Source organism: Ruditapes philippinarum, unplaced genomic scaffold, assembly GCF_026571515.1.
Source record: "Ruditapes philippinarum isolate M1 unplaced genomic scaffold, ASM2657151v2 ctg5846_1_1_1_1, whole genome shotgun sequence".
Lineage (NCBI taxonomy): Eukaryota > Metazoa > Mollusca > Bivalvia > Venerida > Veneridae > Ruditapes > Ruditapes philippinarum.
In genome coordinates this window covers 2,251-17,254 of record NW_026853361.1, presented here as the reverse complement: position 1 = coordinate 17,254, position 15,004 = coordinate 2,251, and the positions used below count along the sequence as shown (strand labels likewise).

General features: G+C 32.4%; 1 protein-coding gene across 1 annotated transcript in view; it reads left to right on the top strand.

Moving 5' to 3' along the window:
- The window catches only part of LOC132736635 (SCO-spondin-like), a gene marked incomplete at its 3' end in the record, with an annotated part of 66,679 nt that extends 51,916 nt beyond the window's left edge, over nt 1-14,763 (top strand). Inside the window, exons 11-18 of the mRNA XM_060723800.1 lie at nt 1,627-1,767; nt 1,952-2,092; nt 3,783-3,926; nt 5,678-5,947; nt 9,095-9,388; nt 9,614-9,811; nt 9,968-10,063; nt 14,576-14,763. Of these exons, the coding sequence (XP_060579783.1) occupies nt 1,627-1,767; nt 1,952-2,092; nt 3,783-3,926; nt 5,678-5,947; nt 9,095-9,388; nt 9,614-9,811; nt 9,968-10,063; nt 14,576-14,763 (1,472 nt within the window). The remainder of the gene's footprint in view (nt 1-1,626; nt 1,768-1,951; nt 2,093-3,782; nt 3,927-5,677; nt 5,948-9,094; nt 9,389-9,613; nt 9,812-9,967; nt 10,064-14,575) is intronic.
- Between the last annotated feature and the right edge of the window lie 241 nt (nt 14,764-15,004).

Below are 15,004 nucleotides of genomic sequence, written 5' to 3'. Positions count from 1 at the left end.
ACAAGATTATTAAATAAGATTGACATATAAAAGAAATTTAGATTATAACAATCATACTAATGATTTAAATGATTTATCATTTAACCACATTTTGGCTTTAGAAATCAAAAGCATTTTGTTACTTTCTGTTTTTAAGCACGACTATTTGAAGAATAAGGATTAGCTATCCCAGTCCCCCGAGCTTCGACGTAACCACTGATGTTGAAGTTTGCAAACCACTTAAAATATTTTTAAAGTCCACCGACATAGGGTTTTTAAATTTTGCGCACTTGTTCACCATCATGCCCCTCGACCTGTACAAAGGAGGAGGTGACACTATCAAGAAATTTTAACAAAATTATGCACCTTTTTACTTAGAATTTAAGTTAAAGTTTACGTACCTTCTCAAATAGTTTCAAAGTTTCATTGACATATGGCTTTGAAACTTTGCACACTTGTTGGCCATATCGCTCCTAACCTGTACACAAAAGGAAGTATCTCTATCAAGCATTTGACAAAAATATGCCCCTTTTCTACTTCATGTAAAAGTGTGTGTACCACCTCTAATATTTTCAAATGTCATTGACCTCTGCATCTGAAACTTTGCGCACTTGTTCACCATCATGTCTCAAACTTGTAGACAGGAGGAGGTAACTCTATCCGACAGAATAATACACCTTTTTTACTTTGAATTAATGTTAAAGTTTGCGTTTCCTCAAATATTTTCAAGTTCCATTGACAAATTCCATCTGGTTTTGAAACTTTGAACACCTGCACAGAATCATATCACCAACCTGTACACAGGAACTGGTAACTCAATCAAGCCTTCTGACAAAATTATGCCAGATTTTTTGGTAAATTTCACATCATATTCATTAGCCCATTAGTCAATTATTATATATTGTGAACCTAATAAAAGTATTTGTTCTGAATATCCAAGACACTCAAAACTTTGTCATGTACATTATGGTTACTGTATTTTTGTGAATGATTAGTTTTCCTGTGTGATAATTCTTACATTATCCAAACTGTTGTTTTACTATAAAGCATTGGAAATAGTCAAGCTTGCTGTCCAACTCACAGCTCTTGTTTGTTCGGTTGTAGGACACAATATCGTGTGGCATCTTGGGAATTAAACCAACAAATGTAATGAGCAAGTTGTTTCTTAACTTCTCAGACATTGAGATTCAAAGCTGAAAACCCATCTTTTTGTTGCTATGTTATGAAATTATGACCTCTATTGATTTAGGGGTCACTAGGTAAAGGTCACATGGTTCTTGAATGGTAGTATGGTTTCCGCTTATTAGCTTAGTTACTGTTTATTACAAGTCTTCATATTTCACATAGTGATTGGTCATAATTAGTAGATGACCCCTATTGATTTGTTTCTTTCTGGCCTTAATATCTTACTTCATGTTATATTCATTTTAAAAAATGTCAGTTGAAAGGAATTTTTTTTGTGCTTTTTTTTCGTGTTTACAACTGTAAGATATGTATGATATTTCTATGAGATATAGAAAGTAATGATATAAAGCAAGTTTCACAAGCTGCTTATTGTTGTATTATTGTATGAAGTTATGTTGTCCATGTAAAGTGATATAAAAAAGTTAATAATTGTATGAAGTTTATATATTTCTATATTTTCAGAGGTTGGCCTTGGCTCTAATTGTCCAATGCCAAATGCCTGTTCATCATCTCGGGCTGCATGTGTTGGAAGCAAGTGTAGATGTACTAGCACATATTACGATACAAACACTGACAATACCATTGGAGGTATTTGTGAGACAAGTATGTTTATTTGATATTTATATTTAACATATAGTATATATTAAAGCTCTTACTGCTAAAACATCCTGATGCATGTAAAATTGTGAAAATCATAATTTCATTTTACATGAGTAAAGTTTCAAATGATAGAAAACACTTAAAAATTGTGTATAATGTTAAAGTGAATGTAATTGTATGATTACAGGGATAAATCTTGGAGCCTCTTGTTCCAGAAGCCATTCGAACAGTAAACAGTGTGTGTACCAAAACGCAAGCTGTCGAGGGTCATCCTATATCTGCTCCTGTGATGATCGTTATCATCAAGATGGAAGTATTTGTAAACCAAGTAAGTAATATAACTTGCAGTTTAAAGAAACTATATAAATTTACAGGGATGTGTTGGAAAATCTACAAATGCAGAAGAAAGCAGCTGTATCTTAAATCTTTAGAGTAATTTCTTGTGTAAATGTATTTGAGTTTTATATAATGAACATGAAATATTAAAGGAACTGAACTGAGGTCCAAAACTCGGGAAAAAAAATTGAATATCTTACATAGAATTGCTTAGAATAGAAGGAGTTGCAAATGGTAATTAAGAAATATTCTAGAAAAAAGATTTAAAAATCATATTTGTGCTACTTTAAGCCTTATTTGAGTGAAAAGCAATTATAATAATTATTCTGGGTAAACTCTAAACCTTATTTGAGTGAAAAACAATTAGAATAATTATTCTGGGTAAGCCGAATGAGTGAATAATCTTAAATTATGTGCACCAGTTATAGGTCTAGATCATATGGAACATTAATCTTTAAAAAAATACAAATCCCATCATGTCAAATAACCTTGTTGAATTCCCTTTAAGTTAACATTCAACTATTACACTATATAGTCCTTCAAGATCGAATTTTACACTCAATGTATGTAAAAAATCTGTCTTAACAGATTCATTATTTATATGCATTTCGCTATCGGAATTGTTATAAAAGAGGTTTGTCCTAATGGCTATAAAACACATCTCAATTAGGATACTTCATGTATGTAGATATCACAATAGAAAATGTATTATATTTGAGCATCTTGTAGTAAACAGTTTAAGTACCTTTATCACTTACCTCTGCTGCTTTTGCAACCGTTAAAAAGGTATTGCACGGCCATGCATATATTTTGACGTGACGTTATTTACGTTATACAAACATATATTAAAGACGCGCTAAATGTTAGTGTTATAATGTAGATACGTTAATATCCTCTATGAATGTAGAGAAATGGCTTTTTACTTGTGATAAGGGAATGTTTGTGTTTCCACTAGAATTGAAACGGTTTTTTTTTCTCTTACATTTTAAGATTCATGGGTTTTAGTTGTGATTTCTCTTAAGGCCCATTATGCCTCAGGAATGCTTTGTCTTTGTCTTTATTTCTCTTTATGAAATTGGTAACATGTTACAGATTTCAACTTATTTTAAGCCAATTACCTGAACAATTATTTTGCTTCTGTTGCTTCTCAGTAATAAGTACAGTTATAGTGATTAAGTATTACTCGTGTTCGCTCTATTTAAAGGACAACTTCATTCATATCTTGGGGAAAATGTGCTTTATATAAATTATGTAAATTATAAACTTGCAACAAGCAACCAGAGCTGTCATCTACCTGCCGTCTATTCTTAAATTAAACTGATAAAGTATTATTTTAGCAAAGATATACTCTTCATTGTGTACTATACTGCCAAATAATTCTCAATAGTGAAACATTCAAGCTATTGCTAAAACATGTTTTATCTAAAATTTTATCTAAATCATCAATCTATATAGATCCTCACCATATAAAACATTTGTAATGTGCTAAGCAATCAATTATAAATTGTAAAACTACACACTTAGTCTTGCTTGAAATACTGATAGAATCGAATATTAATGAGAAAATTGTAGCAATTAAATTAATAAAATATACGAAAAATCTTATCTATTAAGATGTACAATTATTATTTCAGATTTAATATTTATATTTATCAATTTCACAATGTATTATCTTATTTCAGATGTTGGACTTGGTGGCAGTTGTCAAGGAGGTGTACTTAACGAATGTTCAGATCCAAATGCTGAATGTATTAATAGAAAATGTACATGTAGTGTTGGATTTTACTGGTTCAATAAAGGGAGCTCTCAAAGTAATTGCAGAACAGGTAAAGTTTATATTCATTGTTTACTAGCTGACCAGGCAATTATATGACCATCTCCTTATATATATCTCAGACCCTTATATTTACAGTGATAGTTTTTAGTGTATTTTTAACTCGACCTTTTAAATAAAGTCATTGCTACAGCCATGCTGTCTGTTTCTATTCTCATTGCCAGCCATAAACTTTTACATTGGTCATAATTTTTTATGCCCAAAACAATATTGGCGTATATTGTTATGCACCTGGTTTTCCATCTGCACTACCAAATAGAGATAGGGGGCAATCAAATAGTTAACAGAACAATAGAGTTCATACTATGATATAATGAGGCATTGTGCATAGTGCATGTTTGACCTTTCTCAGGTCAAGGTCAAACATGATCATTTTGTATAAATTTCAAAATTTCTTGTCTGGATTACTTGATTTATACTATAACTAACAAAGATTTCTAACAGTTTATATATTTAATTAGCTATATTATGCAAGGACTATATTTCAAACACCCTTTAATTTACGGCCATAAGACCTGTAAGAAATATTTATAACAAATTTATATTATAGCAATTTAGCATCATTGTAAGAGACAAAACTGTGAGACTTCTTTATAAATTGAAAACAGTCATGTATATAAAACTATAGAAACATGACGATTATCCAATTAAAAGCAATGTTACAAACATACAGTATTATAAAAACTTACGAGTATATACGGAAACACATTTTAAGTTTCATTGTGTTAAACTGCAATGTCTAGAGCTAAGATATTTAGCATGTATCAATGCCTCATTGACCTTTCAAAACTGATATGAACCATGCCCCTTGGTTCAATATTGGCTCCAACCCATGGGTCATTTAATTTATATACACTTATATAGGAAAAAGACATGTTACCTATTGTGTGAAACTATGATGCCCGGGGCTTGGATGTTTGGCATGTAAAATCACTTTGTGGCCCACAAAATAACTGGTATTACTCGTACCCCTTGGGTCAATATTGGCCCTGCCTTGGGATCATTTTGTTGATATAGTCTTGTATGAGCAAACACATATCAGTCTTATTTCATGAAACTGCAATGCATATAGTTTAAATATTTGTCATGTAGTATAACCTAGTTGACCCGTACAATTTTGAAATATGAAACTTTATTTATATTTTGAACAAGGAAATGATGTTATCTTTTTGGAGCATTCTTTACTGCAATATTCTTCCTCAAATGTGTTTGACTTTAGAAATAAGTAAAAAAATGAGTGTGGTCCCCACTTGTTGATGGCTCTTCTTAGTTCCTGTGATCATTGAGCATTTAATTTGTGAAATTATATGACCTTTTCAAACAGCCCTTATATATTAACATTAACATGATGCATAATTATTGCCCACATAATCCACTAGTGATGTTTCACTAATTAAATATTTTAATGGTTTTCAACCATATGAATAGTAAGGTCAAAGATCATCTTCAAAAGCCAGTGATGCAAAGCAGCTTCAGTAAATTCATTTAAATGGGAAAGTAATTATTCAACAAATTTTCTTGTTTTGATTTTAACCACGCCAGGTAATCGGCTTAAATATATGCATAATAATGTATATGATGTACAGTGTAATATACATTGAGTTACTTATTATATATTTCAAGTTATGAAGGTATAAAACAAAAGCATGCCATAAAAATATGTGAACGGATCATATATAATTCTTGATACTGTAGTGAATGCCTCAGACGTTAAAATAGTTCATTTCATTTGTTTGATTTCAGTGCAAGAACTTCAAGTTACAGGCATTACCTTTTCAAGTATGAAAACCACAGAATTTATTGTATCTTGGACTGCACCTACTAGATCTAGTTATGTAAGTGGATATGATGTAGAATTGCAAAGTGGGGTTAAGGTGGCCGGTGCAACATCACCTCAAAGGGTTACAGGTTTGACACCTGGAAAAACGTATGAAGTTAAAGTGATATCAAAAGATACAGCCACAGAACCTGGTGTTACAAGGATAACTTCTACATCAAAACAACAAGCTGCAAGTAAGAATTAAAAAATCCATTACATGTATTTTTAGCTCACCTTGCACAATGTGACAGGGTGAGCTTTTATGATCGCTTTTCGTCCGGCGTCCGTCCGTCCATCCGTCCGTCGTCCGTCCGTCCGAGCAAACATTTGATATTTATGAGCTTCATTCCGTAGGTAAATAAAGAACAAAAACTCATAAAATTCAAATTAAGAGCTATTTTTTTTGTTTTTATGAGCTAATTTTGCTTATGGACTTACGTCCAGGTGTAGTTTATGAGCTGATTTGCCTCTTAAATATCAAAAGTTGGTACGTCCGTCCGTAAACTTTACTTTAAATGACATCTCCTCATAAACCACTTAGCCAATTTCATCCAAACTTCACAGGAATGTTCCTTTGGTGGTCACCTTTAAATATTGTTCAAAGAATTTAATTCCATGCAGAACTCTGGTTGCCATGGCAACCGAAAGAAAAAACTTTAAATATCTTCTTTTAAAAAACCCCAAGAGCTAGAGCTTAGATATTTGGCATGAAACATCTTCTAATGAGTGTCTACCAAGTTTGTTCAAATAAAATCCCTGGGGTCAAAATTGGCCCCGCCCCAGGGGGTCTTTGATTTTCTCTATATGCATATAGTAAAAACTTAAAATATCTTCTTTTAAAGAACCCAAAAAGCTAGAGCTAAGATATTTAACATTAAACATCTTCTAGTGAGTGTCTACAAAGTTTGTTCAAATAAAAGCCCTGGGGTCAAAATTGGCCCCGCCCCAGGGGGTCTTTGATTTTCCATAAATGCATATTGTAAAAACTTTAAAAATCTTCTTTTAAAGAACCCAAAGAGCTAAAGCTAAGATATTTAGCATGAAACATCTTCTAGTGAGTGTCTACTAAGTTTGTTCAAATAAAAGCCCAGGGGTCAAAATTGGCCCCGCCCCAGGGGGTCTTTGATTTTCCCTATATGCATATAGTAAAAACTTTAAAAATCTTCTTTTAACGAACCCAAAGAGCTAGAGTTAAGATATTTAGCATGAAACATCTTCTAATGAGTGTCTACCAAGTTTATTCGAATAAAAGCCCTGGGGTCAAAATTGGCCCCGCCCCAGGGGTCATTGATTTTCCCTATATGCATATAGTAAAAACTTAAAAATCTTCTTTGAAAAAACCCAAATAGCTAGAGTTTAGATATTAGGCATGAAACATCTTCTAATGAGTGTCTACAAAGTTTGTTCAAATAAAAGTCCTGGGGTCAAAATTGGCCCCGCCCCAGGGGGTCATTGATTTTCCCTATATGCATATAGTAAAAACTTAACAAATCTTCTTTTTAAGAACTCAAAGAGCTAGAGCTAAGATATTTAGCATGAAACATGTTCTAATTGGTGTCTAACAAAGCCCTGGGGTCAAAATTGGCCCCGCCCCGGGGGGTCATTGATTTTCCTTCTATGTATATAGCAAAAACTTAAAAAAATCTTCTTTGAAAAAACCCAAATAGCTGGAGTTTAGATATTAAGCATGAAACACCTTCTAGTGAGTGTCTACAAAGTTTGTTTAAATAAAAGCCCTGGAGTCAAAATTGGCCCCGCCCCGGGTGTTATTGATTCTCCTTATATTTGTATAGCAAAAAATTAAAAATCTTTTTTGAAAGAAACCAAAAAGCTAGAGGTAAGATATTAAGCATGAAACATCTTCTAGTAATTGTCTACAAAGTTTGTTCGAATAAAAGCCCTGGGGTCAAAATTGGCCCCGCCCCAGGGGTGTCATTGGTTTTAACTATATGTGTATAGTAAAAACTTAAAAAATCTTCTTTTAAAAAAACCCAATGAGCTAGAGCTTAGATGTTTAGCATGAAACATCTTCTTATGGTAGTCTACCAAGTTTGTTCAAATAAAAGCCCTTGGGTTAAAATTGGCCCTGCCAAGATGGGGGGGGGGTGGAAGGAGGGGGGTAGATTGTTGTTTTTCATTATATGTGTGTAGTAAAACCTTAACAAACTTAAAAACATTAAACTGGCCCCGCTCCGGGTGCCTTTATACAGGTGAGCGACCTCAGGGCAATCATGGCTCTCTTGTTACATTATGATGCAGAATAAGGGAGAGGACACTTTTGCATATGATTATTATCTTAATTTTTCTTAGTTGGATATTCTGGAATATAACCTATTTTGAACAATTGTTGTGATGTACTACAGGTGACAAAAGTCCAAGTAAGATAAGGTTTCGTTCAAGAAATGATATATCCCAAGCAGAGATTTTATCGCTCAATAAAAACTTATTGAAGTTTGGATGCGAAGAATTATATCACGAGGTTGTCGCATTTTCAGTAGTTACATCACATGTATAATGATCACTTCACATGTCTAAGTATAGGATGTCAACAGTGATTTTATAGCATAATAACACTCACTTTCGGTTCTTTAATGTTCAACAGGGAAAAATGCAGGTTGTGTTAGAATGTATAGTTTTACACATTTTAGCAAAGTGGTGGCATGGACAAGTGGTTAATTCATCAGTAATCTAATGATCACCAGCTGCATGAGTTTGAGCCCTGTCAGGGGCAAGTCATTGTTTCCTTGACCAAGAAACTTTTCACTTATTGTTCTGTACTCGTTGGTTCCACTTATTGTTCTGTATTGGTTGGTTCCAGGAATGGATGTAAAAAGTCTGTCTTAAGCTTATAGCTTTCTACACAATAGAGCTTAAGTAAATTCCATATAAACCAAGTATGCTTGTTGGCTTTGCACTATTTAATCAGTTCAAAGGTGGTCCTTTATAACAAATTTGTTGGTGTCATGTTCATCAGCATTGTATTGTACATGTATTTGATTTGTTAAACCACAACTATTGATCATTATAAAATAATTTAAATTGTAAAACCACGCATAAATAATGTCGGTAAGGCATTCATTATTCAAGCTTGATTTGACGACTATAGTTAAGTGTATAACACAAATAAAAGTTGCACACAAGTAATGAATTGTATAAAAATTTAGAATAGAAGAGACAACCTACATGTTTTTGACCATATGAGATGCGAAATTCTGTTGAAACTAGAAAGGTACATGACTACTTTTTATCAATAACAGATTTAATTGTGGTTCAAAAAATGGGAAAAATTGTTATCTTTTTAAAGTGTATCTTTATATTTATATTTTTGTTCTTTTTTTCAGAACCTAGCATTCCAGGTCCTGTAACAAGTTCAGAAAATGATTTAGATGCTCGTGATAGAATCATTACTATTAGATGGACATCAGGAACGGGTGAAGCAACGTTATATAGAGTAAAGTTATTTGATGGTGATACACAGAAAGCGTCCCAGGAAACCTCATCTTCATCTACGGCGTTTAACAATGTACTGAATGGTTACAGATATAATGTAATTGTAACAGCAAGGAGTCAACAGTTTAATGGAGACTTTTTATGGAGTGAGACAAAGGTTTCTACAGTTAAAACAAAAGTCCAAGGTAATTGTTCTTTATCATGCCTTTTAATTACATTATATTGAGGTTATGTTGGGTATATTCAAATTGCATTTTGCATGAAGAACAAACTATACCATTTAATTTGTGTTATAAGAAAAGCATTCTTATGTTAGAATATACTAAAACAATAATAGTAAATCCTAACAAGTAAACTATTGTTTCAGAAAAGAATAATATTTTCAAACTTTCTGTTTTTTTAAATTAAAGTTCCAGAGGCACCACGTAATGGTGTTTGCAAATCTCCAACAGACAGTGCTATAACACTTGATTGGGATGCGCCTTCTTTACCTAATGGTGATTTAGTGAGATATCATATTGATGTAATGGATACAAGTTACAAAGTGCTGTTTCGTGATAACACTACCGGAACTAAAACACAAAACGTTGTTGGAAATCTTCAGCCAGGTAATTATGACATTATCAACATACTGTCATACATGATATAATGTAAACGTTCTTATGTATATAGTTATTTAGATAATTGATAATATTTTGCTTTTCATTTAGATCATAATATATAAACGTTACCAAATATAACTTATTGAGTATTGCTTCTTTTAGGAACAAACTTCATATTTCGGTTATATACAGAAAATGAAGGATACATTTCAACCAATTTTGACCAGGTTTCATCATCTTGCAAAACTAGAGCTAAGAGTAAGTATACATGTACATAGTGTTAAAATAAGAATAAATCGATCCAATTTACGATATAAAATTTTATAAAGATTTAGTATATAAAAACACCATATATGTTGTTTACAATACTTATAAATGTAAACTTTTTACTTTAAATTCTAGTTTTCAAAGATGTTTTACAGACAAAAAATCTACCTGAATTCTTTATAAAATATATATATACATATATATATATTAATAAATATAAGAAACAGCACATACACTGGCATACATAATATATAATAAGTGAGTGAACTTTACCATATTATAAGCAGTATCTTTTAAAAAAAATATAGGCTAGATGTTTAAATAACCTGTTTTCCCTAGAAACTTTTTAACTACATACATATATATATATATTAGTGCTGCAAATCCATAGAGTTAAATGACATCGAAGTGGTCTATGTCAGCTAACAGCAAGTTCTACATTCCAAATTGTTCATCAAGGTCTGTAGTTCCGGAATAAATATGTATTTGCCTCAAGTCTGATTTGAAGCTTAGAAATCCAAGATAGCGTCAAAGATGACCGCCAAATCCCTAAATATTCACATATATGGATGTTTGCTTACGTTTGTTTCCACATTTGTATTTTGAAGTGAAATTTTGCACGGAAGATGTTATTTAAAGCGTTTCATACAATAAACTTTAACATTATTTTTTTGCTTTTAGTGCCCCCACTATAAGGGGTGGGGGCATTTAGATGTAAACTTGCACTTCCGTCCGTACAAACCCAGAGATACCTTTGTGACTTGGCGAACAATGGGGAACAGTAAATTCTCTTTGATCCTTTTCATTCAGGTTTTACTTGTGTGTCTTTTTTAAGCCTTGTATGGCTAAAAATGGCTAAAAGGATCAAAGGAAAAGTACCATTTTTATGCTCCTCAAAGGGTGAGTATATAGTCTCCGCTTTGTCCATTCGTTCGTCTGTATGTCCCACTACCGAATAGGGATAAAAGGCCATCTAACTGTAAACAGAACAAAAGAGTGTAATCGAATTCATTCAGTGACAATAGAATAACTGGCCATGGCTCTCTATTAAACAAAAGAAAATAACAATAGAAATGGCCCTTTGTCCCTATTCGATCGGACGTCCATCCGTCCGCTATTGTTGTCCGCAACATAACTCTGAAACAACAAGAGCTATCAACATGAAACTTTGTAGGTAGATAGTTCTCATTGGGTAGGTGTGTAGTGTACAAGAACCGTAGCTCTGCTTTGCCTTATTCTGGAGTGATTACCCTTTGTTCATGTTTATACTTTGAACTTTGTCCGAGACTTCACTCTAAAAATATATGACATATCAACATGAAACTTTGTAGGTAGATAGATCTCATTAAGTAGATGTGCAATGCGTTAGAACCATAACTCTGTCTTGCCTAATTTGGAAGTAATTGCCCTTTGTTTATTTTAACACTTTGAACTGTACTTTACTTCCGGTACATTACTCTATACTATAAGAGATACCAAAATGAAACATTGTTGGTGGATATATATCATTATTTAGAAGCGTAGTGCAAAGAACAGTAGCTCTGCCATACCTAATTTTGGAGTTATTGCCCTTTGTTCATTGTTTCACTTTGAACTGTGTCCGGAACATACTTTTACACTACAAGAGGTATTCTTTTCTGTGTCCAAACCTATTCTGGGAACATCACCCAGTTCAACCAGTTCTCGTGTTAAGTACGTCCGTCTATTTGTCCTTCTGTTCACATTTTGTGTCGCACGAAACTCAAAAAGTATTTGACCTAATATCATGAAACTTAACAGGAACATTAGTCAGCATGTGTAGTTGGCATCTTTGTATTTTTGTGTGGATTTATTTAGTGTTTGTAGAGTTAGTGCCCTTGACTTAGTAAAAATTTGCAATTCTCAACTTCGTCGCAGGTAACTCAAAAAGTATTTTACCTAGAATATTGAACCATTACTGAAATGTTAGTCAGCATGTGAAGTTTTCACCTGGAGGCTTTATTGGGGATTTTGTATTTGTAGAGTTATTGCCCTTGACTAATTAAAGATTTGCAATTCTCAACTTGTGTGACACATAGCTGAAAAGTATTTGACCAAGAATCATGAAACTTGGAATATTGGTTGTCATGTCTAGTTGTGGCCCTGGACCCGTGTTCACAAAGATTTTAGGATCAGGATCAAGATCAGGATCAAATCTAAAAACTCAAATATTATCCATTGTTAATTCTTATAGATTAGATATTTAATATTAACTTGATAAAACTGGACTTGAAATAGCATGTTTTTGAAATTAAAGAATAAATTTATTGTAATTTTTGAAAGATATGGGCATTTTACAGTTGATCCAAAAAATGATCTTGATCCTAAAATTGATCCTTATTTTGATCCCATTATTTTTGTATTTGTTTCGTTATTTGTCTATTTTATCCCAAAACAGGATTGTTTCTTTGCAAATCAGCAAAATATTACATTAGCTTTATGTACCATTCAATTCTAGCAAAATACGATCAATATTAGTTATATAAAACAAAGAAAATAAAATCAGGATCACTTGATCCTTTTCTTTGTGAACACGGGGCCTGGGTTTGATTGTGGATTTATTCAGTATGTGTAGAGAAATTGCCTTTGTCTTAAAAATAACCATTCCATTATGCCTTGAGTGCTTGAGTTGGAAACAACCAACTATACAGGAATAATCATCAACATCACTGTGAAGCTGTGCAACTGTGGTTTTGCATTTTGATTTGTTCAGTTTTATAAGAGTTATTGCTCTTGACTCAGTTTAAATTTGCAATTTTCAACTTGTTCATGCATAGCTCAAAAAGTATTGGACCTGTAGGTCTGAAAGTTTACAATAATGTTGGTCAGCATATGTACTTATGCACCCTGGTGTTTTTGTCGATTGATTAAGTATTTGTAAAGTCCTTGCCCTTGACTAAGTAAAAGATGCACAACGAGTTATGGCCCTTAAATTGTTGTTTATGCCCTCCCCCCTTTAAAGAAGAGGGGGTATTTTGTTTTGCTAATGACGGTCGGTCTGTCCGCCGGAAAACAACATGGTTTCCGCTGATTATTTGAAAACTATTCTTCACAAAGTAGTCATATTTCATATAGTGATTGGTCATTATTAGAAGATGACCTCTTTTGATCTTGGGGTCACTTGGTCAAAAATTAGGGTCACATGGGTCTTAAATGTTAGAATGGTTTGCCATGGCAAAGACAGAAAAGTTCTACATTTCCATACCCTTTGTTAATTATAATATTTTGCCATGGCAAACTTTTATGTTTCAATCAACGGATTATTTTCATACTTGGACAAAACAACATTTTGTACAAGATATTCTAAAAGGTTTAACTGACCTTGAACTTTATAAACAATATGATATTTATTCTTTTTTTTCATTTTCACTGATTATAATTACTATAAAAATTGCTATAACTTTGTAATGAATCAATGGATTTGTTTTTTCATACTTGGACAAAACAACCTATATATATACATACATTTTTTATTCATCTGTGGACAAAACAACATTTGTGACCAAACAGACATGTGGAATTATAAATTAGATAAGACCTTGATCTTTAAGTGACCTTGAGCGACAGATGATTGAATTTTGAAAAGAAAATTACTTAACATTGTCATTTATTCATGGAAAGGATTTATGCTCTGTCAATACCAGTGTGAATCTTCAGACCTATTAAAATTAAGAAATAGAAAACTTAACTTTTTTTCTAAAGATTTGTTTTAGACAAAGTAAAACATTCATGCATTGCCCACGCCCGGCGGTGGCTCTTGTTCATTATAATACAAAAGAGAAAAGTATTTCACTTACGGCTGAACCCTCGTTCGTAATACCCCACCCATTTTTATGGGTTTAGATCAATACAATACATTTATACATAATTATATGGTATAGGTCACTTATACCGAAAATGTATATAACTAAATCATGAATATGAAATAGTTCACTTATACCAAAAATTCATCAAACAAGCTTACAAATGTATCTTTCTAATTATACAAAGGAATATTATAAAGAGTTTATATATATTTATAATCATATAATGATTATTATAGAGTTAATCATGAATGTTTTTTCCGTTTAAACAAAAACAAACTAAGAAGTTAGACATATAAAGAAAAGACACCAAGACACTGCATATTTTTTCTACCATGAAAATGAGACGACAAAAGCTACAAAAAATTCAGTAAAGTTTAATTTATAACATGTGGTAGATTAAAATAAATTTTGTTTTAAATTTCAATTGATTTACAAAACTGAAAAAAGCCGCAAATATACTAGAATACTTAGGGAATATGAGACCATCTTTAACACCATTTTGGATACCTCAGCTTTGCTTTGAGTTTGGTCAAATAAATATTCATTCCAGAAACTACAGATCCATTGAGGTATATGAAAATTGCTGTTGCCTGACATAGACCAGTTATCCCTCTAAATAGGCTAGTAAAATAGGCTGATTTGCATTACTATCATGTTATTGTTTTGGGGTTTTTTTCAGTGTCCATGAAGCCAGAAAATTTACAAATATCAGATGTTACAAGCCGAAGCTTTCATATTACTTGGGATAAACCTATAACCACGTACAGTGCTGAGAATTACGGATATGTTCTGCAAGTTAAGGATGATAAAGGTGCTTGTGAGGAAGAGGTTCTATACAAATGCTTAGACTGTAAAGGAAGTTTCCAGGTAAATATTTTTAAAAAATCATTATATATACACATGTACATGTATTTTAGACTAAAATCAATCAGTCTTGGTTAGTATTTTTGTTTTTAAGTTGACTAATCAAAGAATATCTTCAAACACTTATTTTAGATGATTTAGGACGGTCACTTAACATAACTCCAACATAGATTTTGACAAGAAAATGACCTTTTGAAGTTAGAAAAATCCTAATAAAAAGTTGTCCGTGCAACATCAATCTTTA